Raw genomic sequence first — 24,850 nt, 5'->3', positions numbered from 1 at the left:
ATAACACAACAAATGTTTAAATAGAAGTGAAATAATAAACATTTTGACGTTAGGTGGTTGGTTGCATCGGTATTATCACGAACATTTGCCATCAAATCATAATGAGTGTTTGGCTGACATTGTCATTGCCTGCCTATATAATTGTTAAATAATTGTCTATTGAATACAGCCCAGAAAGTTATATTAAGTTGAACGAATGCTTTTGCGACACTTTAAATCACTGTCGAATATTCTACAAATGCCTGATAGGGTCGTTAGATATTGATTGGGCCAACTAATGAAATACATTTTAATGCGCATCGTCTCTACGTCGTTTTGATGAAATTAAACCTTTATCTGTAACCAAGCATGTGTCCGAAATATTTCACATTTTCATATTAAATTTGATCATAATTGCTAAAACTTGCTAACGTCTTGCTCTCGCTTAATTAATAAACTTTTCATTGAATGCAGGCCTGTGCATATATACGATCTTCTTCAGATATATTACCGATAAACGTGCTTAATAGTTTAAAAAACCTATGCAATATATATTTGTGTAATATGTCTACGCATTACACATTCGCTATCGCATAGTGTGAGTGTAACATTTATCAATTAATTGCAACGTATCGCGAGATACGACCAAGATAACCGCACACCGACAAGCCATGCGTAAATTTGACTGATTTAAGTAAATAAAAAAGTTAATCTACGTTTTTTTTTATTTCAGCTTTAAAAAAGGATGCTTATCCTTATGTACGACGTTGCGTGATAGTGCTCTTATAAATGTTTGAACATTTTTATAAAACATGACATGAAGATGTTTCCCCGCGAATATAGTGATGACATACGTGGCATATAAGCCGGACATTTTTCCTTTCCTCTCTTTTATTTTTATTTTTTATTTAATCTTTTCATTGTATGCGTACTGCATAAGTAACTGCATAAGTGTATTTTTGTTTTTTTTTTTTTTTTTTTTAAGTATTTTGAAGATTTATTTATTATGAAAACAAAGATTGAAAAGGAAAGATTAGAGATTGGCTGTGATTGAAAACATTGCAAAGAAATAATAAATAAATAATTTTTCTTGTTTTCTAATTTACAGACTAAGTTAATATATATATATATATATATATGTATTGATATTGTTATTGTAATTTTAAAGCATTTCGTTTTATCTATTAATTACAGATGGAGTTAATTATCATATTTGCCGCGTATGTATGACAATAACTACGAACACGGCTCTGACATCATTACCATGTAATTGTTAGCAATATTTTGATGTTTAATATTAATATGACAAAATAAACATAAACAGAATAAAACAAAAAAAAATGTTAACTTTTTTTTTTTTTTTAACTTCATTTTCTGATGCTACAACTACTAATACATAAGTTGAACGCAATATTGTCACCAACAACCGCCACTAATTATCAAGTAACGAATCTCATCAATAATATCGACATCAGCAACAATAAGAACGACTAAGCAACTATAATAGAGTGTGTGTGTGTGTGTGTGTGTGTATGTGTGGCAGTAAAAAATAAACAAAGAAAACTTAAAGTTTATAAGAGAAAAAAAAAAAAAACTTTGATTGTTTTTTGGGTTTTTCTTCTTTACTTTTTTTTTTTTTTTTTTTTGATTTTTGCTTAACAAGTAATCAAAATAAACAATTAATTAAGAAATAATAAATAAAAGCAAAAATTAAAACGAAACTTCACTTTAACACGATTTCTCAATTACGAGGTAAATAAAAAAAAAAACAACGTTACGTGCAAAACCAGCAAATTTATTAAAACTCATCATCATCTGTTTAACTCTTAACGATTTGTCTAAGCAACACATTTCGTTTTTTTTTTTTTTTTTTTCTAATTTAAAGCAATAATTAAAACTAAAAACCATACTGTGATATCAAAAACCAAAAGGTAAGTGCGAAATACTTTTTATTTATACATGTTTATAGACATATATATATAATGTTAGTATTTAATATTTATTCATTTATTTATGGTACATTTATGCTCTCCATGTTTACGCTTCCACAATAATTGAAAAGTTCATATGAATGAAAAATTTTGTTTTTTTTTTTTTTATTATCGTGAAGTTTGTGCGGATCTATGCAGCACACAGAAGGATCGGAAATAGATGCAACTTTTATTCCTCCGTTCGACTAAGGATCATTTTCTGAATCGAGCTGAGCTTGTTTGTCCGCTTCGAATTCTTCGAATTGGAATCTCAAGGTCGCAATTTTTGAGACGAAGACAAACTCCACTGAAAATGGTTGATATCTTCAACTTCACTTTTTCGACAACTCCCCATGAAAGAAATTACAAATTGTAAAATTTTCGACAACACTCGCTGAGTAATAGCACTTTGACATTCGAAATTAATGGGGAAAATTTGGTTCGACTAGGCCAATTTTCTGAATATCCTCACATCTAACCGTTCGTACGAAACCTGAGTGCTTATAGAGGAAAAGAGATCGCATATAACGATTCTCATGAAATGTAAACTCTTGAATTTGTCCATTTGAGTAATTTGACATTAAAATTAAGGCGACCTTGGACGTCAATTCATATAAGATTTCTCATAAATGGTAAGCCCTTCCGAAAAATGTTTAATTCTCAATATTTTATGATTGCGATTGAGCAAACAAAATTAACGGCACGGAATTCGAACCACTTAGATCTATTTTATAGATTCCCAGATATATAGAAGTTATTATGAAAAGCAAGCGCTTATATGGTGAGAAAGATCAATTTCTAGTTTCTTATGACGGAAACTGCAAAAGTTGTGTAGTTTATAAAGTCTGCAAAATTTTGGGGCAAACCATTTGTTGCTTTGGACATCCTCCGATATCCTCCTACTTCACGAGAAAATTAACTTTTCTTAAAAATAATGTGTAATTTTTGGTGTATTATTACGAAGACGAATAACGAAGTGAATAACTATACTAGGCGAAATTGTGTAGGATATCTAATCGGTCGGCCTTGATCGACCATAATATTCTTACTTGTTTTTATTTACTTTCTAGAATGACTTAACAAAAGCCCCATTTAAAATACATATGGTTAATTGAAAAATTCATTGAGCTGATCAAATACAGTAAGTTTACAGCAGCACAACAAGATCAATAAATTTTGTTTCGGCGTTTCGGCTACGGAAGACGCCAGGATAGTTACACTAGTCTTCTTTACGCTAAGAAATAAGTCATTTGCATATGGATGATAATGTCTAATTTTCTTTAATGAGAAATGACCGCAAAGCATGTAAAAAACTACACTTCCCACTCCAGTTGCATTGTAGAGTTTCCTAAGAGAAAATCCTCGAAAGCCTAAGAACCATAAGAGCTTTGTCTTTTTTAATTTCAGAGTAGTATTCGTGCTACTCAGGTAGGAATTTTCGAGGTGCAGGAATAGGTAAAAGTGACTATTTCAAGAAGACATGTCGGGGAGCCAGTGAATCATCAGAAATCATCGATCAGAAATCCGTTTATTCTTCTATCTTATACAATCTCTTTAATTATGAAAAATGTTAAGAAACACTTTAGCTCTTTCAATTTTGGACGTGACTCACTTTGTACGCAATTAAGCCTTAATGGTAAACTCAATTTTCACCGATCTTCCATTGAAATGAGTTTGAAAAAAGGAAATTTTACCTGATGTCATCTTTAATACGACTTGCTTGGCACATAGCTTTCTCAATTTTTGCCTTCAAATGGAATATTCATTGCTCTAACAATCCCGCTGAAAATGACTGTTGTATATCGAATTAAAGACAAGTTCGCTAGATGCGGTGATTGAAGTAAGCGTTTTTTAGAAAAACGAACTCTTCTAATATATATTATTATTTCACTATAGATCTCCAATGCCTTTAAGTCATTTAATGTAACGAATTTTTGCCTCTGCACGATTTTCAATATCCACCATTCTATTGGATCACATTTTTAATGTGTTTACAATAGTTATAAGGACTTAACTAAAAAAGCGATTTTAAACGCTAGTCATGTTTGCATCAAGTCTTTTCTTGCACTGTACCAGTCGCTAAAGCTAACTTTACAACAAACTTGTTATAAGTATGTCACTTAAGTCAATGGTTATAGAAGGTGTTCATTTACAGGAATTTACAGGAATACGTTAACGAGCTTCCGGCGTTTATTCAGTACATGCTTAAATTGAATAAATGTAAGAAGACATTGACTTTCCGTATGCGACCTTTCCTATCTAAAATTCTCTGTATTAAGAATTTTAAATGGGACCAAGTCTCTTAATTTTCTTATGTCGACAACCCCTTTGGTAGAAAGCTTCGTTTTCACGTTCACATAGACCTTTTTAAATAATAAAACGAAAAGTCTGCTAGACTTCATCATCTAATCGTCTTAGGTATTTATCGAGTGTTACCTAAAGACAAAATTAAACTTGAATTTGTTCAGATACGTTCTTCAACACGTTTCAGTAGTTCGGTCTCTTAGTTATCAATTGAATTTCGTCAGAAGCAGTTCTTACTATATGTGCCACGTAGCCTTGGTTGGGATCCTTGGTGCGGTTCTTGCCACCGCACAAATTTAGCCTTAAATTAATTGATTTAGGGAGAATCGCGCGACTGTGAATAAAAAACCGTTTTTTCCGTTTTTTTTTTTTAAGCGATTAAAATCAGTCTGTGATATTTACGGAAAATCAGTTCTAGCGAAACCTAGTTTTTTGTTTTCTTTTAAAATTTTATGAGAACTTAACAATGTCATCAATAGACTGATGCATAGACGGACAGAAATAGATAATTTGGTATAGTATTTAGCTTTCCAAATGAAAAAAATTAAAATTTATCGTCCTGGACGGTGGGCATATAAATGTAACAGCGCTAATTCGAAGCCGCTAAACCCTTAACCCATACCCGCATGAGTATCCGAATAGGCAAGAGTCGCAATTACCAAGACAGAGTTCACGGGTTCAAATCTGAATGCGGTCGAGTGTACTTTGGTCGTAGCCATAGCGAGCGCTCAGTCGGCCCATTTACCGGTTGGGCAGACACCCACTAGGCTTGACTCTTCACTATCTCTTTGCCTTTCATTATTTTTTCCCGACCATCACCGCATTGCACAGGAACAGGAGCTATTCCCTGAGTGATCGGTCATTTATTTATAAAAGAAAAGAACCCGAAGAACGCAAAATGAGACATAAGAATAGTATGCAGTTATTCGTACTTATTAAAGATTAATTGTTGCCCACCTACCGAGCGCGATACAATTATGAAAAATAATTTATCGAAATTTTTCTTATTAATATTTATTAAAAATTTAACAGTATGCTAATTGTAAACAGTGTCGCTGAAAGTTATTATATGAAAAAAAAAAAAAAACACAATCCACATGTTATCGACACCCCAACAAGTTAAACATTTTAACATGTCGATTATTGTGTGTTTGTTTAGATTTTCTAGATGTAAACATTTCAGGAATGCCATTAAATGCAAAGGCGTGATCAGAATACAAATAGATTCTAAGATATTCAAGATAAATGATAACAATGCTTCCAATCGATTGAAACAATAAATAGATGATTACACACATATCATTAAACTCCGCGATACAATTGTTAAATAGTCAGCTAAATAGTCATACGTAACTTTATATCATACAGTACAGTAAAGAAGAAAAAAGAAAATATGTTTTTTCTTTCTCTTTTACACACACGACACGTAAGAAAATTAAATTCGGTCAAGACCGAATCTTTTATACCCATCAACGTTTACCATAAAAAATACAAGAGAAAAAAACGGATAAAATTTTCATGCTCTACACTATAGAGCGAACGCAGTTGATTTCTTCTATTTTCAAAATAAAAGTTTTTGTCATAGAGGCATGTTGGCGTTGTAGGCGTGTCCTTTGAAAAGATTAGGTCAATTCTAAATTTTTTCTTCAAATTTTTAAGCGATATTTTGAATTTCGCCAACGAGAAAATGTTTACAACAAACACTGCACAGTTGACCAGACGGACAGATGGACAGAAGAACACGCGGACATGTTTAGGTGTATTCAAGGGTTGCTACAGCCAAAACGTTTGCATACTTCATGGGGTTTTTGAAGCTTATTTCTGCGTGTTGTAAAAGTATTGAAAAAATAATTCCATTTTGATACATTACAATATTGAGTAGGCGTGGTCAATTTTTTTTGCATTTTTGTGCACAAATCCTACAGCATCGCCTTCAAAACCTATCCTACAGCATTGCGTTCAAATTTGTATACATTTTTTGTACATTTTGTGCTACAGTTTATGAGTAATGAGCAAGAAACCACTTTTTCATTCCCTTTGAAAAATAGAGGTCTTCTCTGTTATCCTTCGATCGATTTGGCCCATTTTCAATACAAACCTGCGTGCAAAAACTTCTAATGTTCTGCCAAATTTGAAGTTGTAGCTTTATTGTTGCAACCAGAAGAACGTTTAAAACAGACATTACACAGACGGACAGACGGACAGACGAACAGACAGACATTAAATCGATTTAGAATTTAATGCTGATCAAGAATATATATATGCTTTGTGTGATCTATTATGCTTCCTTCTGCGCGTTGCAAACGCTTTGACAAAATGAATATACCCCTCATCCTTCAGTGATGGGGATAATAGCATAAATTGCTTATCGTATTCAAAAGAAAAAAACGTGTTTAGCGAACGGCAGCAGGAAAACACTTTAATTACGTATTAGATTGTTAACAGTCTTCAAGACGTCAATAGCAAATATTTCGCATAAATATAATTAAATATTAAAGATTTGCTTCAAACTAACTCCGTTTCTTATATTCAGCGAATTGATTCATTTCGATACGGATAGTAGTGAATGATGCTAATAATCGAGATTTGACATTTTGCACTTTTAACAAATCTAAATATTGTCTCTTGTTCTTTCATGCACGATATTTTATTTACGCATAACATAACATATCCAAATAGTTGCCATATGAGATATAAAACTTAAATATTCGATGTTTTTTCAAATTATGTATGAATGTATTTACCAAATCGGTCAACTGTCGGATATAAACTGATCGAGTACGAGAAAGGACTAACTTTTATTTTTCTAAACTAAGTTTTAAGGACATAATTGTTAATTGAATAGATGCGTAAAGGCACGAAAAGAGGGCCAGTGCACCTACTGGGAAGCCTGTCTCTCTCGATAACATGCATTTGTCATGCAAGCCATGATATTCGTTTTGTTGTTTCTGAAATAAAAAACGAAAACATTTCATTTTCTATATAAAGAAGTTTTCCTTTCCTGATTCATCTAAATCATCGTAAAGACGTATCGACAACAATAGAAAAACTTTGGAGGAATTTTTGTTAAACTTTGTTTAAAAAATGTGTGAGTGAAATGCTTTTGAACATATTAAGTAAGAGTTATAGTAAACACAGCGTTACAGTTCAAGAGTCACAAAAAATACAAAGAAGTGGAGAAGCGTTTGCAGACGAGTCCCCCATCCGGGAAGATTGTCAATTTCAACCACTGATGAATATATCAATCAAGTTCGTCAAATATTAACTGGGCATTTTTATCTTTTCCAATTTCCTAATTTCACCTACGACAACATAGCATGCGATTCCCACCTTCCTTTCTTTTTGTTTCGTTAATCCCAAAATTGAATGAGTTTTTACAGCACTTGTTGTATAGGGAATATTAGTATTGTGCAGAGATGCATGCAACATTTCGAATGACCTAAGACAGAGCCACCTTTAATTACATCGATCGATTTGGAGTGCTTTTCTGTCTTCGTTCTTCGTCTGTCACATAGACATATTATTGCATACTTAAAGAGTACGAAGCTTACGCTTCCAAAACATGTTACTTTCGCAGCGAAGAAAAAATAGATTAATCGAAATTGAATACATATTTTTGTTATTTATTTATTTATTTATGTATTTTTTTTTTTTTCGTTTATTTAAATCGTAGTTTGTTATATGTTTACTAAGCCAAGTCCTAGGCAAATTATCATATTTCTCACGTATGAAGGCATACAGAGTAGCAGTAACAAGTCCCAGCAATGAAACTAACAAACAATAATAATAATAATAAAAGTAAAACTGAAACGAAAACGAAAACGAAATCTAAAACTAAACCCCGCAAACTAAAACACCGACGACGACGACGACGACGACAACGACAACGACAACAAATGAACTAAAAGCCATAAGATTTATTGATTTAAAATGGGTTTGGCTCCTACACAGCAATTTTATACAATACCATGTAGCGTGCAATAATTTTTATGAAACCGCCTTTTCAATGAATGTTTAACAGAGAAATATATAACAACAACAATAACAACTTATATGCAAAAATTGTAACAAACATAGACACAAATATTGACCACACTTACGTACGTTTAAGTACACATAAAATTATTGCTTAAGTAAAAATTGAACTGGGAAAGCTTTTTAGTATTTAAACGAAGCAAACTAAAATCTTTATATAAATAAATACTTATAAAGCGGTTTGGCAAAACTTGAATTATTGACAGCCAAATAAGCGATGTAAAGGAAAAAAACAAATAGAATTCTATTTTACTAATATCTGCGATCACGAATGATTCTCGGCCGATGCAAGAATATACCTTTGAACCAAATACAAATTTTAGACAAAAGCAACTAAATAAAAATTAAAAAAAAAGCGCAAAACGAAAAAAACAACAAGATATTGGCGAGTGAAACTGTCTTTTAAATGTCAACCAAATTGATTTCTGTTTTTAATACAATTTTTTTTTTCTCCAAGCAAGCGCCCCTCTCAACCAATACCAAAAAAATCGAATTCATCCGTATAGGCAATCGCTTAAGGCTAGTTTAGTTAAAGTCATATACACACACAATTTACATACTTCGCTTACGTTCGTTCACGTTACACGGTGGGCATATCAAGCTTTTAATCAATGCATTGACACTGCATTCATTTGTGGTCGCGTTGTTATCTCTTAACTCTTTACTATTTACAGTGAGACTTTAAATTTGAAATATTTTACATGATCAGAATTTTTATTTAATTTATTTATTTATTTTTTTTTTTTGTTTTTGTTAACTTGAGTGAGTTTCGTTAACTTTGGCGACAAGTTAACAGAGTAAGAGTAAGCTTAGTAAAGTCGCTTTTTTAAAAATCTACGTCTGGGAGCTGTCAGCTTTATAAACCAATTTAATATAATAATAAGCAACCGTTTGTGACAATATGTTGCGGATGTTCCCGCTTTTCGCGCAAAACAAAACCAACCGAAATGATTGCATTGCTTAACTATTTAGCCCACTTACTCATCAGGCATAAACTATTGTAGTTTACGGTTTTACGCTTTTAATTAAATAATTTGTGTTTTTCTTTTTTTTTTTTATTTATTTATTATTTGTTTTTTTTTACAATATTTCATTAAATTTTAGCTTCTTACAACTTTTATAGTAGAGATTACAAATTGTTAAACTAATTAAAATAGGAGCACTTTGATAATCCGTAGTCGAAGAATTCTTGATTCTTAATTTTAATTATTTTTCACTTTGACTTTTCTTTCTAATTATTTGATTGCAACGAACGAGTTTCAAAGAGCAGATCGCAAGGATAAACATCCAGCAGTTAATTGCTTGTTAACTCACTCAGACATTGCCAATGAATTTTTTTCGGAGTTTCACGTGTTGTGTAAAACGTATTATTATTATTATTATTATTATTATTATTATTATTATTATTAATTTCGTCAGAGAAATAAATTCAAAGACTAAGCTCTTAAAAAGCACTAGCATCTAAGGCTATCGGCTTTTATTAAAAACTTTACCGCACTTGAGATTCGAACCCACGACCATTGACTTGCTAATCGAGATTTCTCGCCTTCGGCTACTCAGGCGGTTGTGTAAAACGTAAATCACAACATTCCTCCTACGGCATTCATTTCATTTCCATCGATTTGACTTCAATTTGAATAAACTTATTTTGTCCAACGCAAAAAATTTGATCATGAATTTGACCATCAAACTGCATATTCCTCCTTAGATGTAATGAAATTTTCTGAGGCCTACGCATGAATATACGCTTGATATGTTAAAATCGTTTATTACACGCCTGACACAGTACAGAGTCTTCTCTTAAGCTACTTGCGTAATAAAATTATAAAAAACAAGAACTTTTGCAAGGTCAAGAGAAAGCAAGTATGCGGCTCGCAGCTAGGTTATTACGACTTTAACCTTTCCCAAGAGTATATCCTCTTAGATATGCTACCAGAAAAAACTCGTTCCGTATCCGAATACGCTTACGTTGAGAGTGTAGAAAATTTGTAGTGAATGTTATTGCTTATGCTAAAAATTGGCTTTCGCCCCCTACATGCTGGATTATGTATTTCATACATTTATCTATTACTTACATCTAGATAGCAATTGCCATAAGTAAGAAATTAATTTGCATTGCGTTTGTGATCGAAAAATGCGAGGAAATTGTATTTTAAGAGCACATTACATTGACTGACAAACAGGGAAAAAAAAAATAGCAATATATTCCCAGACAATGCGTTCTCACACATTTATTATTAGCATTATTTATTATTTAGCACATTTCCAGATCTTGTTACCATGTAAGGACTTGTACTATATACACATTCCAAAACTGGTCTTCTCGCTTCATTTTTCACGTTATTACCCTTTTTGCCTCGATCCTTATCGAATAATAAAAAAAAAAAAAAAATGTTCTTTTTATATAACTTTTTCAAAATTATAGTTTACGCGGGAACTGGCCAAAATCAGTGCATTCTCAGTCGTCCTTTCATTTCAAATAAAATTCGGCCTTTGGTGAAAACATGTCACTATAGCAAAACTTGTGACCTGTAAAACGAACACAAACACAAATGTAGTGATATTAGGTGGGCAGACGGTCTGACTTGCTTAAATTGGTTCAGAAAGTAATTGTGAATAATTTAGGATATTGGCTACATCGACAGAAACTTATTCTTATCACCAACGGTGTAGGGTGTAAAACGTGTACAGACAGGGTCTCGTCGATCGATTGGACAAGTAAACTATTTATTATTTTAGCTCCAAAATATCAGACATTAAATACATTGTCAAAATCGATATGACAGTACAGCCCAAAGATGCCAGGTTCTGTGAAAAACCTAAGTAAACTAGTGCAGCACTGTATAGTATGACTGCAACTAATTTCTAGCAATAACGAATAAATCATTTACCTCAAGCTCATATCATCAAACGACTGGAATAGAGATCTTACGTGGGAGAGAAAGCGTCTTATTTTCGCCACAGGGTGAAATTTTAATGTCCATCATATGAAATATGAAGGATTGTAAAACGCTTTACTTATTCGACCAATTGGCTCTACGAAATTTTCGTGCCGGACTTCGGATCAGTATCACTTGTAGGCTGTGCATTAGATAAACTTTTGTGTAGTGCAAGTCACTTTTCCGCTGAAATTTCAAATTCTTCCCATATACACATTCAACGATGGCTGCTGTCAATTGTCTTATATAACAAGCGCTACTGTAGTCGGATCAGGCCCATTTACGAACATAATTTTTTTCTGAAACTTTTATCGTAACTTTTCTAAAACTGCGCATTCCAATAGCAAATCGAAGGCAGAGGTACGGAGATGACTAGATCGACTTAACATCTTACGCGTATCATAAACACCTATACTTCTTAGCGCGCTTCAATATATATTTCTTAGCTTTACAAATGGAAACACAAGTCCAGTATGTGCCTATTTTTCGATGGTGGACATAAGAAAAAAAAAGGAAAACTGTGCTAATACATCAGCCGCTCTATACTGCGACACAACACTCCTGCAGACTATGATTATTGATAGATGGTACAACGCTACTATGGAAAGAAAGCAGACAAATGGACCAATGTAGATTTGTTTCGCTTACTTATAGCTATATGAAAGGCAAGTGTTCGAAGCGGATAAAAAATATATATCAAGTCCCTTAATAGAACTAGCCGGCTTTTTCAGCGTTCGCACACACTCATCCTAAACGTACTCGCATATCGGCCACATGCACTGCCGCGGCTAACGATGGCATAATCTACCAGCAATCTTGTTTCCTATCTCTACTCTTACATTCTTGCGAGGACATTACTGTGCCTACCGGTATATCTACTGAGTCAAAACGAACGATATTTGCATACGCTCTGAAAGGCGCAGTTATTATTTACCTGTCGATAGTTCTACTAAAGAATAAATGGATCTTTCTTTGATAAGGAAATTAAAGGTCCGAAATGAGAGCAAAGTATTAATTAATTCGCCTAAAAATTCACTTCAATTTAATTATTGGAATTTTTACTTTCAATTACATTTAAGTAAAATTGTGTGATTGTATTTGTAAGTTTTGATTTCACTGCCGTTGAATTTTGAAACGTTGTTCTCGCCTTCCGTACCATATGTAATACCATCGCAATCACGGCCCGTTTGCATCTCTGGGTTTATTAATTCATTTGCAATGACGGCAAGTGTTGCTGATGCTGATTGCACTGATGCTGCTAAAATCTCGTCTTTATTAATTTAATTTTTTTGTGAGCGCTTCAACTGCGTTCGGTTACTTTTCTAAGCATTGCTTTCGAAAATGCAAAAAAAAAAAAAAGATCGCCATAAAGTGTACGTATAAAGTTAGCGAAAAATAACATACAAGGTATATTGTTAAACCTAAATATTTCTGAAAGCTTGTCAACTCTGAAAAAAAAATCTCCATATATCCCTTACAGGTCTCTTTCAATAGTTCCGAGTTCTCTTATGATATTAAAACCTCAAGTCCCTGTTCTGAATATTAGAGTCGACATTTTACAAATGCTGATTACGATTTAATTGTCAACTGTATGTATCTTATGACTAACTCGGTTTCGATTCCTAACTTGGTCATTTCAGAAAAATACAGTTGTGGGCCTGGGCCAGCTGGTATTTGCTCATGTATACTCAAATGATGCTCTGACGAGCTACAGACCTGTAAGGGATATATGGGGGTTTTTCGTTCAGAGTTGGCAAGCTTACAGAAATATTTAGGGTTAACAATATACCTTGTATGTTATTTTTCGCTAACTTTATACGCACACTTATGGCACTTTATGTGGTGTTATTTCAAAGATTTTCCGTTAGTCCTTGAAACCAGGTGTTTTTCTTTCGTGTTAGAAGAGTAATTTTCTTATTCCGCTTCACAAATATGAAAGCAGACATCACATTAAGAATTGTAGAGGCATTGCCAAGTTAAGTAGCTTACTTAAATTGTTTGAACGAATTGTTACTCAGTAATTAGCTTTTGCTATCAAATTTTACATTTCCCCGTTCTAGCATAGCTTTTTGGAAGGAAGATCAACTGTTACGAATCTCTTAGAGTTTATTTCCCATGTTTTTAAGGCGTTGCCTAGTGACTTTCGCACGGATATCGTATAACAATGATTTTAGTAAAGCGTTTGACTTAGTTAACCCTAACTTATTGACCTTCAAACTCCAAGCCTCTGCCTGACCTTTATACTTAGTTAAATGGACATGCTCTCATCTTCATAACAGATCATTCAGGGTTTCCGATTTAACTTCATCACCTCGGATGAATTTGCTGTGACGTCGGGGGTCCCTCAAGATAGCCACTTAGGGCTCCTTTTATTTAATCTATAACGTAATCATCTCTCCGCTGTGATTGAATCGAGCCAGATCTTAATGTACGTTGACGATGTTAAACTGTTTTCGTCCTTCTCCTTAAGTCTTCTTTTAAGTCGTATCAGCTTCAAATTGACTTAAATAGTTTGGTTAAATAATCCTCATGAAATTTTATGAAATTAAATCTAGAAAAATGCAAGCAGCTTTCTTTCTCAGGGAGGAAGTCATTCAGTATTGAGTACTTCATCGACTCCCACAAATTGGAAAACGTAGATCCGTTCATCGATTTACGGGTTCTATTCGAACAAATAATACATTTTAATTTGCATATTGAGCTCTCTCTAAGTAAAGATAGCTCTGTGCTAGGTTCCAATAAACGGTGATCCAACGAGCTTAACGAGCTTACATTACAAAACGGCTATATATGAGCTTAGTCGCAGCATTACTTGAGTATGCCTCTGTTGCGTGGTCTCCTTCCTATTGGTCTTGTGTAGGTTCAGTAGAGTCCGTTTAAAAGCAATTCTTGTTGCTTGCCTTTAGGAATTTGGGTTGGGACCAGCTCTTGTCTCTCTGCCTTGTTATGAAAATAGATTGTTTCTGTTAGCTTTAACGTCACTTGAGAAACGTAGGTGTATTCGTTTCCTTCTTAACTAAGTTAATTAATGGTACTATCAACTCGTTCACATTACTTGGTGAGATGAACTTTAATATACCTAAACGCTTCTTTAGGCACGGACTCTTTCAATTTCATCAAAACAACTATCCCTAATACGTACGATTTGCCTATGCCGTATTTAAACTTGCTCGCAATCTTAACGTCTCATTACGATTCGAAAATGAAATGGTGTTGCTTGCTGTTATCGTTTACCAAGCTTTTGCACGTCTGAAACAGCTTACGTGTTCACTTGCAGCTTGGATCCGTTTCGGTTGTGGGTGTGTCTCCGTGCTAGTTGTATACTTGCTTCTTTTCTTTCTGATTTATTTATACATGAATTATTATGAATGTTTTCTTCCTTACTTCTCCTTATATACTTTGAATTCGTTTTTAATAATATTTATTATATGATTTACTTCTAAGAGTTAATTAAATTCGTCTGTCATTTTATTTTAGCTGAGTTATAAAAAAAACCTTAATGAAACACAAAGAGACAATTCCAATTTGTCTGAGTTGTCTTAAAACATGCTGAAGACTATAAGAACAACTTAATTTCGTTGCCATGTTAAGGGCCAAAAACCTCTCATATGTACCCTCTCCTCATGTTCGTACTCGACCAAATTAATTATAAATGAAAATATCAAAATTGTAGAAAGTGCTAACGATTGCACTCTTTCAGTAACTTCAATGTGATTGCGTATGACACTTAGCTGCTATAATGTAATATTTTGCCTTTATGATGAGGTTTAGTTTGTTTTACAATTGCACGGTTTCTACAATTTTTCACATTGCATAGTAAGGACGTTTTTAGCAAAGACATAACCCTCAAGAAATGTGGACTAGTGGGCTTAGTGAGCTATCTTCAGTTCGATACGTCAATGCAGTTTCAAAGCAATTAATTAATATCGGAGTTAAATTTTGCAAAAATCTTTTTTAAATATATTTTATTGCAATTTATCTCAAATTCTTCAACTTGAACTTTAAAAGTAGAAGCATTGACAAAGTTTGCAGAACAGAAATAAATACAATATATAAATAAATAAAAAAAAAGACGAATGACCTTAAACTTCAGACAACAAGTCTTACGTCTTCTTGTTGGATGTATTGAGGCAACGAAACTGAATTAACAAAAACAAATATCGCCAAGAAGTTAGTAAGAATATTATGACCCAGATATTTATTAAACATAAAATGTATTTACTTTTGCACCGATGTCTTCAAATGACAAACAAAAGGCATAACAACAATGTAGCGTTAAAAAGACCTAAGCCGCGCGGCGGTTCTCCTTAGCCGCGGCTTAATGTGGTTATTATTGCTTTTGTTTAAAGAAGCATACAACACTTGGTGGAAATCGTTATGCTTAACGTGACGGTCAATCAGCTGCCGTTGTTGGTTGTATTGATAGCACTTACATACATTAGTCAAATATATATATATATATATATATATATATATAGAAGCAATGTTGTGCATTGTAGTTAACAGTTATCGCTTCATTTGGTTTTTTCTTCAATTTTAGTTTTAGTTGCTTAAAGAATCGTGTCCAAATGGTTTTCGCTTTTGTTTCATATTTGCTTTTTAAAATCATAGTAGCACACACACACACACACACACACACAAACTACAGCAACGATAAATTTAAATGAAAATAGAGACCAAAATAATTGATGATAGAGAAACTGGTTTGCTTTGCGGGGAGTATTTGGCGGCAATAATATAAAAATTGTTGCCGAACTAATTAATTTATACGCCATGTTGTGCTTTGATTACAATACCAGGCAAACAGTTAATGCAATGAATGCTGCTGGTATTGTTAGCAATGCTTGTTTTTTCCTTCGGTTAGCATATCATTCGAACTTGTATTATTTACTGGAATATTCGAGTTGGTTTGGTTGGTAACGATATCAAAGATATTTCGCTATATTCGTCTTCAGATCAGACTATTCGAACCTCATTTTTCTTTATAATTTTATAATAATTTGATGAAATTCTAGCTAATTTTATATGTTTTACGTTTAATTTTGACAAGTAGACTCAATCTATTTTCCATAACTAACTTAACTTCTAACTATATAAGTGACTTTGAAAAATTTTAAGTTAAGAAAAACCGACGGTCAGAAAAAGGGATAATCGGTTAGACGGCCAGAAAAATAGATTCAAACAAATAGACAAATAAATGCCGCGACCAACAAATGATCGCGATCAAATCATATACAAAACCAACCGGACATACGCAGTGACACAAAAATGAATTAATAAAAGAGCGAGTAAACGTGACTTTTGGGCAAGTGGTTGCACAAAAATATCATCGGATGGACGGACAGATATTAGAAAATAGGTAAGATACAGTTGAGCGGACATAATCGAGTTGGCTTAATTAGTTACATTAAATATTGGGGTATTTCAACAATGTCAGTCTATTTACCCCTATTACCCTTATTGCACACTGAATGACGTGCCACGTACGACGTGCCTTTATAGTAACTATAAATTACACATGTTTGCTTAGAAAATTACGCAACCGCTTTTTTTTTCCTTTAATCTAAGATAAAACTACAACAAAAGAACTTAAAAAAGTAAATTTGAGTTTAACAAAAACTATTGCAATTATAGTTTACTCTTAAATTTCGTTTTTTCATAAAATAATCTGGAATATCTCTGACATGACATGCTTTAAATTTTACTTTCAAAACACAAAACTATACTCTTTAAACTTATATATATATATATATAGAGATTTAATGACCAGACACAATAATGAAAACATTGACAGAAAATCACTTAAGAGCACGCGCTCTGCATCTTTATTTAACAGCAACAGATTTGACTTAAAATCATGTTTAGCGTAATAAATGTTAGCGATTCCGTACACGAAGTATTTAACATTACAGCGCATCGTTGCAAACTAATTATCATAAACTGTTTTCAACACATTAACCAACAAATTGTTATGTATATTCAATGAAGCCGATATGATAAAATTGCATGAAAACAACTCTCGATAGATTCAAATTTTAATGAAAACATGGGGGAAGGTGGAGAGCGTGCCATTCCATATATCATATTAAAGATTTACTTCAATTTAAATATTGAAAGCTATCCTAATCTATGTTAATCTGTTGTTTATTAATTCGTTTGCTTTTATTTTTCTTCTCATTTTCTTTCTAATATTAAGATGAAGTCGTTAACCTTCAACTTGTTTGCAATTTCTATACCGCTACTTTTGGTAGCAAACTCATCATATTCAACGTCATTGCTAGCAACACCCTCGGCCACAGTACATAAAAGAACCACACCATCGCATACTACCACAACAGCAGCACCATCATTGAAAGCACCGAAATTGCAAGTGCGACGTCATACAATTCCATCGTCCTCAGCTGCTAGCACAAGTTCACCAACACTGGTAACAGCCAGCAGGCAACGTCAACGAGCAAATACCTCCACCACTATGAGAAAACCTATTTTAGCGGAAGCAACCACATTAGCATCTACAAGGCTAGTGAGGCGTGCAGATACCACAACACAAGCCAATGCTAAAACACGAAATTTGCGGCAAAATCGTAGCTTTCAAAGTGCAATATCATCTGCTTCAACAAGCAATACTAACGATGGATTCATGTCTGCATCACGTAAACATAAAACCAATGAACGACGTCATCAACTACGCCAACAACCACTAGCAATAACGGACGACAGCATCATAACAAATTCAACTGTAGTTAACCCCTCGAACAGTCATCGACAGACGAAGAATACCTTTTTACCAGCAATATATAAAGCAAGCGATATGACAACAACGAAACCAATGAAGATTGAGCATAATCAGCAAATCCAAAAAACGTGAGCTTCTAATTTTTTCTTTCCGTGTAATGTAATGTTAAGCATAAAACGGATTATTATTTAATATATATTAAAAGATGGCCGCGTGCCACGCATATTGGCCAGCGTGTCGGAAACGTGGCTTGTTGTGAAACCATCACGAGATCAGGTCATAAAAAATGCATACATCTATTCTTTCACCCAATTTCGCATCCTTGGATTGCAACAGTCTATAGCGTCGCGTTGTTCTTCAAAATTAAAATACTAACCACATTTAACTTTGCTTATTAAACTTTTGCTCTCAACGACATTTCCTATCCTTTTAGTTTAAATTTTTTTCCTTTTTAGGCCTCGCATGATTCAACGCTTAGTTGCTGGTCATATACAAAACTCCCAGGGACGTTCGTCGTATGAAATATCGGCCATAACTACAAATAGTACTACAAGTAAAACTACAACAGCAACAACAGAGTCGAAACCCTCTGCGGCAACTTTTCGACGACGACCAATGGTTAACGTTTATACTCACAAGCAGCAACAACAACAACAACAACCAAAGGCAGCTGTTAATCTAGGAACAACTGCGGCTACTATTACGACAACAACAAAGAAACCCGTAATTTCACAAAACACTATAAAACATTCCGCATACGATGACCGCGATTATGATGAGGCGCTGCTTAACGATTCTGAAGATTTTGATAATTGGGATCACGGCATCTTACGTCTAAGTGCTGGATCTGGCAAAGAACATGCAGGTAAATCTAAAAAATCAAAGGAAGATTCGAAGAAAACCTTAGCCGACCAAGTTAGGGACGGTAAATATGGATTGATTGAAAAGGAATTGTTCCGAAAGCCCCCAAAGAGACCTGGTGTGTTAAGCTATTTGCCAAATAAAGAGGTACCCCATGATAACGAACGAAATTTTGGCGGTTTAAATGAAGAAGACATATGGCTGGCAGAAGATCACTTATTAGTTATTAAAGGAGGCAGCTTAAACGAAGATAATCCGGAGGAACCTTGGCCACCGATAGATGATTACGTAGCACCTGGACGGCAAATAAAGATAGCAGCTAATCCCAAAATTCCGCCACCATTTCCTGTCCAACTCGAAGAGAACGGCCCCGTACAGCTTATCGGAAATAATAAACTCACGGTCGTCTATCCGATCGCTAACGAATCGTTATCCATTTATTCCGTCGGCAAGGAAACCTACAACAAGGTGTCCGAAAGTGACAGTGACGACGAGAAAAATTTTATTGCCCGGCCGGGAACGTTTGAAGATGCTAAAGAAAACGAGCCTTCGTACAACTACCCGACGACCCGCCGCCGTGGCTCTATCACAACCAAACATTTGTCAATCCGTCACTAAACAGGCCTCGCCCAGTGAGTTTTCCTTATTTGGGTCCCTTTCTTTTTGGACGCAATGGTTCTTTAGATAATATCAACAATACCGAAGATTTTGATGAGGACGACCCGTCGCTTTATTATCCACCAGCCTACAGCTTTGTATATAAAAGCAATTACACGAATCCCGTACTTCCAGGCCCTCTTGTACCAGGTATAGTGGTGCCACCACCTCCCAACCATTTTAGCCGCCTTGACAAAGCCACCAAGGAGCGTAAAACTTACACAACTACTTCATCCCCTCCGACGTATCGATACAGAGTGCATGGTGTTACATCGTTAAGTACAACAAGCACCACTTCCACAACTACAACTACTGCACCGGAACCTTCGCAAGTACCATTTAGACACGCTATTACTAAAATTTCGGAGTACACACCTAAAACTATTAATATCGTTAGTCCAAGACCCAAGCCAAACATATACAATAGTCTGTCATCAAGTCGTTTACCATCTACACCACCATCTACGCCCTCACCTCAACTCGTTGAACCTGTACCAGTGCCTGTAGCCGTCCCTATACCTATCTACCCTGTTAATTATGAACCAACGTCTCGTCCTATCGTTACTTTTGTGCCGACAACGCCTGAAACAAATGATGTTGACACCGTTTCCAAAGGAAATCCAATATATTATGAGTATTTCGAAGCAAAACGTCAACCTACGGTATCTAATGTTATTGAAGATTTTATTTCAACCACTTCGAAACCTTCATCGTTTAGAAATCCTGTGAAATTATACGCGACCCAAAAAAGGCCCTACAAGCAATTAAATCATCACCGTAATTATCAGCAAACTGTAACATCCAATCGCCCTTATGATCACTTGGAAGAGAATGTAGTTGTTATTACGCCGAAACCAGACGTACGCTACAATATGAGACCTTTTTATAGAGTGCGGCCTCTAACGAACTTTGAGCAAGAAGTTGACACATTGCGGGACGCTTTACGTTTCTATCAAAGTCAAGAATTACGCGATAATAGCATACCTAGAACACCTAAAGCAAAAGCGGTATTTGATTATAATTTTGATGGATCTAAATCTGGGCAAATTAATGGTCGAAATAAGTTTCAACCACCGTCAGCGTTTGATGATGAACCGTTTAAGCCAATGGTAACTTATAGCCCTCAATCAAATGATGACAATGCTTTCCAAGCTTTAAGAGCAGAAAAAACTGATTCACAAAGAAACATCGAATCTAAGTATCCATCCACGACACTGTTACCTGGGCCACCGCAAAGCCGAACTAAGAAACTAAGACTAAGAGCTAAGTATTTGCAGCAACCTGCTGCGGCTAATTATCAACAACATACGAACGTAGAATATGGAAATGAGCTTCGGCAACCCATTTGGGTTGCTGTCAATAAACAAGAACTTCACGAATACACGGATCACGATTTCCAAGCGCCGAACGAACGACAGCCAGATGCATTACAAGTACCTGTACCATTTTTAAATACAAGAACTAGGGACTTTCCCGGTTATTATTATAATTCTAATAGCCAACAGCAGCAGCAACAACAATCAGTTCGTCAAAATAATAGATTCTATGAAGAGCCTTTCCACCAAATACCCAATCGAAAATTTGTTGGTTTTAGAGGACAACAACCAATAGCACAAACCCACGGACCCGTTTGGAGCTTAGAAAATGATACATATGTTAACTACGCATCGAACAGACCACCCGTTAATCCAGATGCGGAATTTATTAACCCCTATCAGGGTAATTTACCATACCAAGGGCAAAGATTGCCTTCAATACCAGCTCCTGCCTTTTCACATCAATCCCAGTATTTTACTTCGCAACAACAACATCGACTACCGCCCAGACACTATCAATTACAGTCTGCACCACCATCAGCATTGTTGCCACAACAACAACCTCAACAGGTACCATTACATCGCGATATACTAGTGAATTATCGACAACCGCTACCACCCATAAATCCTGACAGCGAATACATATCACATCCGCAGGTGGTGAGAAATCAAGCGAAGCAAATATTTCGACCTACGAATTATCGTTTGCAGCCGCCAAACCTTCCATCCATTCCAGCTAACGCAAATAGTGATGTTTACTATTTAACACCCAAATATCGTCGTGCCAATAGCAATAATAATAATAATAATAATAATAGTAATAGTGATAATAATAACCACAATAACAACAACAGCAACAGTAAGGCGAACAAGAGCAATGATAATAACAATCACAATCAAAATTTAAACAATCAAAACAACAACAGCGACAACAACGGTAATTCTAATGGTAATTTTGGCAAATAATGCAAAGATTTGTGTATTAGGAATCATTCAGTCATTTAAAGTCGAAGATGATATTTAAAAATGCATTCAAAACTTTTAAAGTATCCATATTATTAGCAACAAATTTTTTTCTTTAACGGCTTAAAATAAATAGCATTTTTCTCTTTTCACACATGCTCTCTTCTCTAACAATTTCTTTTTCTCTTTCCTACTCTCTTTCAATACAACATTCCTGAAAGTAGGCATCAGTGTGCTTACTCCAATTTAGTCATAAACAAAAACAAATAACGAGCAGCATTGCCCTCGCACAAATATGCACATAATTTTCGTAAGTTGAAAATTGTTGAGAGCATTTTAGCAAGATAATACATTTTTACTTTATCATTTTATGAATCTCTCTTTCTCGCTTTACAGATGCTTGCAACGTTATATGTTAAATTAATCGTAAAATTCATTTTTATTAATCGCTTAAGATTATATGAAGCATTTTATCGAATTGCACAGCGTTGTCAAATGTATCTCCTTTCGAAATGTCGGTATCCGATTTTAAAATTATAGTAATTATAGTAAATAGATTTGAAAGCTGAAGTTCTCGTTGAGTTTCAAATGCCTTTTGACACACACAGTCCCAGTTAGTATTGTATATAATGATAAGACACATATAAGGCATATGTGAACCTACGATGACATATATGTAATAATTAGTTATTGTGTCGAGAAATGCTGTATATAAAAAATAAAGAATAAATTGATTAACCAGTCGTGGTTTTAGTTTTTACCTTTTTTTAACTAGAACTTCTATTCTGTATAATGATTAATTTTAATTTTCACTTTTTTCTATGATTTCGCATATAGTATGTTCTCACGCCTTTAAACTAAATCTTTTTTAAACTTCAATTAAATATTTTTTTCCCCTCATTTCATGTATGTTGATAGTCTATTTCTAAGAAGCCTTAGAAACTTTAAGCAATGCTTGAATAAGAAATTTCTACGTAAATTCGTAGGAAATGCTGTTCATTTTATTTTATTATTATTTTTTTTTTTTTTTATGTTATATTAAATTAAATAAATAAATAAAACAAGTGCAACATTAATTATTAATTGTACCTTTAAAACATGAAAAAGAGCCATTAATCGATAGATGAAATATTATTAACAATTATATAAAGTAAAGAAGTCTTTTAATATTCATTAACGGAAAATACATCATAGAGTGTAACATTAAAATCATTAATTCTTAATTTATTTTATTTAATAAATAAAATAAATGTTTTGTTAAGAAAAAGTTATTATAATAAATTATTACAAAAAAGAAAAAAAATAATAAAAATATCTTTATTCACTTATCTTCTTTTTATTTTCATACTCATTTTCCAAAATTGCTTTTTCGACATTTATTTTTATTGTGGTTTGATTTGAAGATATCTGTTGCCGAAACCTATTCGGAAGTTTATGATAATGCTGCTCCATCATATCCCAATTATGGGTTTTGGTTTCAAGGGTTTAAAAGTAGAGATTTTTATATCAACGACAAAAAAATGGCTTGGAGGACTAAAAGAATTCAAGGGCCATGAATTGAAAGACTTATTGGCCAAAAACCCAGCACAAACTGTCGAAGAACTTTCGCTTACGCTGAATACGAAAGTGCTTCAGCTGCATGATTACCCCCCCAAGCTTTCGTAAAAAATAATTCAGGCGACTTCTGTGCGTTACAATGACGAACAAACCTGTCGCGTGTCAGTTACTTAAAGTTGTATCAGAGACAACTAAATGACAAGATGGTCCAACATTTTGTTGTCAAGCTATGAAATTATAGCGGACATATTGTGTTTTTCCTACCAGTGACCTTAGTAACGCTGTTAATTAACAACCATTTGACTGCTTGCTCTTTCCTCCTAATTATTTGTGTGAGGGCAAAGATTCTGTTAGTAGTCTCGTGATATGACGTCACGTACTATCAAATGGTTGCATGTTTTCACGTGAATATGCGCTATGATATATGGTAATATATATGTTAATGTCAATGTGTATGTACAAAAAAGCAAACAGCAAGTACGTATGTAGCAAATGTATTTTTTTTTTCACCATTTATTTCACATTAAAGAATTCTGAATTTTATCAATGAAAATCCAGATGTTATCGAGAAATGTGAAGACTATTGTATAATATTCAAGAATATTTTACAATATATTTTACAATACATGTAACTCATATATGACGTAGTGCAAAATGAAAACGTGCAAAAATATGTCAAATGTGTATGCAAGCAAATTAAATCAAAAAATAAATAAATCATATAAAGATAAATTATTCCTATGAATCTCGATTTGAAACTCAATAGTGTTGGGTTGGAATCTCAACTGCGGTATAGTTTTCAGTAAAAGAGTTCAGTAGTCTTACAATTTATTATTACTATAATTATTACTATTAGTTTCGCCAGGAAAATAAATGCTAAAACTTTTAAAGCACTAGCATATTCTAAGGCTATCGGCTTTTATTAAACACTCTACCGCGCTTGGGATTCGAACCCACGACCATTGAACTGCTAGTCGAGATTCCTTGCCTTCGCGCACTCAGGCGTGATGGTCTGGTCTTACAATTTATTATCCGGCGAAATTAATGATAATTAATAATAATAATTGTACCTACATATACACAAAAGCAATGAGAATGAAAGAGCCCTCAGTCACATTGCTGCTAATTAACAGCGTTACTGATAAAAGATGCAAGCAAAAACATCTCAGCTTTTATTTTGAAAAAAATGTTAGACGATCTTTTCATTTAGTTGTTTATGCTTGTCAGCATAAAACGGTAAAACAAAAGAGAGAAAGAGAGAAAACTTGTAACATATGCCTATGATAGCTACAACATACGTCGATATTACCGAGCTAGTATTATGATGATTCACTTTACGAATATTTCAATTTAGGAAATTGTAATGAATACGTGGATTTCAATTTCATTTCACTAAAGTTGAGTTAAATTTAGCTTTGAATTCATTTGATATTTTTTCTATAATCGTAATTGGATGCTTGAGAATTCAGGCGAATTACGGAAATTCCCTTCTTGTCAATGAAATCTCTTTCAGTTTGCATGCATTATAAAAAG

General features: G+C 33.9%; 2 protein-coding genes across 2 annotated transcripts in view; one reads left to right on the top strand and one right to left on the bottom strand.

Annotated features, from left to right (window-relative positions):
• LOC119637314 overlaps nucleotides 1–21,885 on the top strand; it is a 72,162-nt gene extending 50,277 nt beyond the window's left edge. The window contains 5 exon segments of the mRNA XM_038033261.1: nucleotides 1,174–1,245; nucleotides 1,865–1,910; nucleotides 17,424–18,091; nucleotides 18,419–19,386; nucleotides 19,389–21,885. Of these exon segments, the coding sequence (XP_037889189.1) occupies nucleotides 17,424–18,091; nucleotides 18,419–19,386; nucleotides 19,389–21,763 (4,011 nt within the window). The 5' untranslated portion in view covers nucleotides 1,174–1,245; nucleotides 1,865–1,910 and the 3' untranslated portion in view covers nucleotides 21,764–21,885.
• Nucleotides 1–24,850, bottom strand: part of LOC119637316 — an 88,702-nt gene that overhangs the window by 19,487 nt on the left and 44,365 nt on the right. The window lies entirely within an intron of this gene.

This window comes from Glossina fuscipes, unplaced genomic scaffold, assembly GCF_014805625.2.
Source record: "Glossina fuscipes isolate IAEA_lab_2018 unplaced genomic scaffold, Yale_Gfus_2 59, whole genome shotgun sequence".
In the NCBI taxonomy this organism is placed as follows: Eukaryota; Metazoa; Arthropoda; class Insecta; order Diptera; family Glossinidae; genus Glossina; species Glossina fuscipes.
The sequence above is the reverse complement of the archived record's forward strand: the minus strand, read 5'-3'. Positions and strand labels throughout refer to the sequence as shown.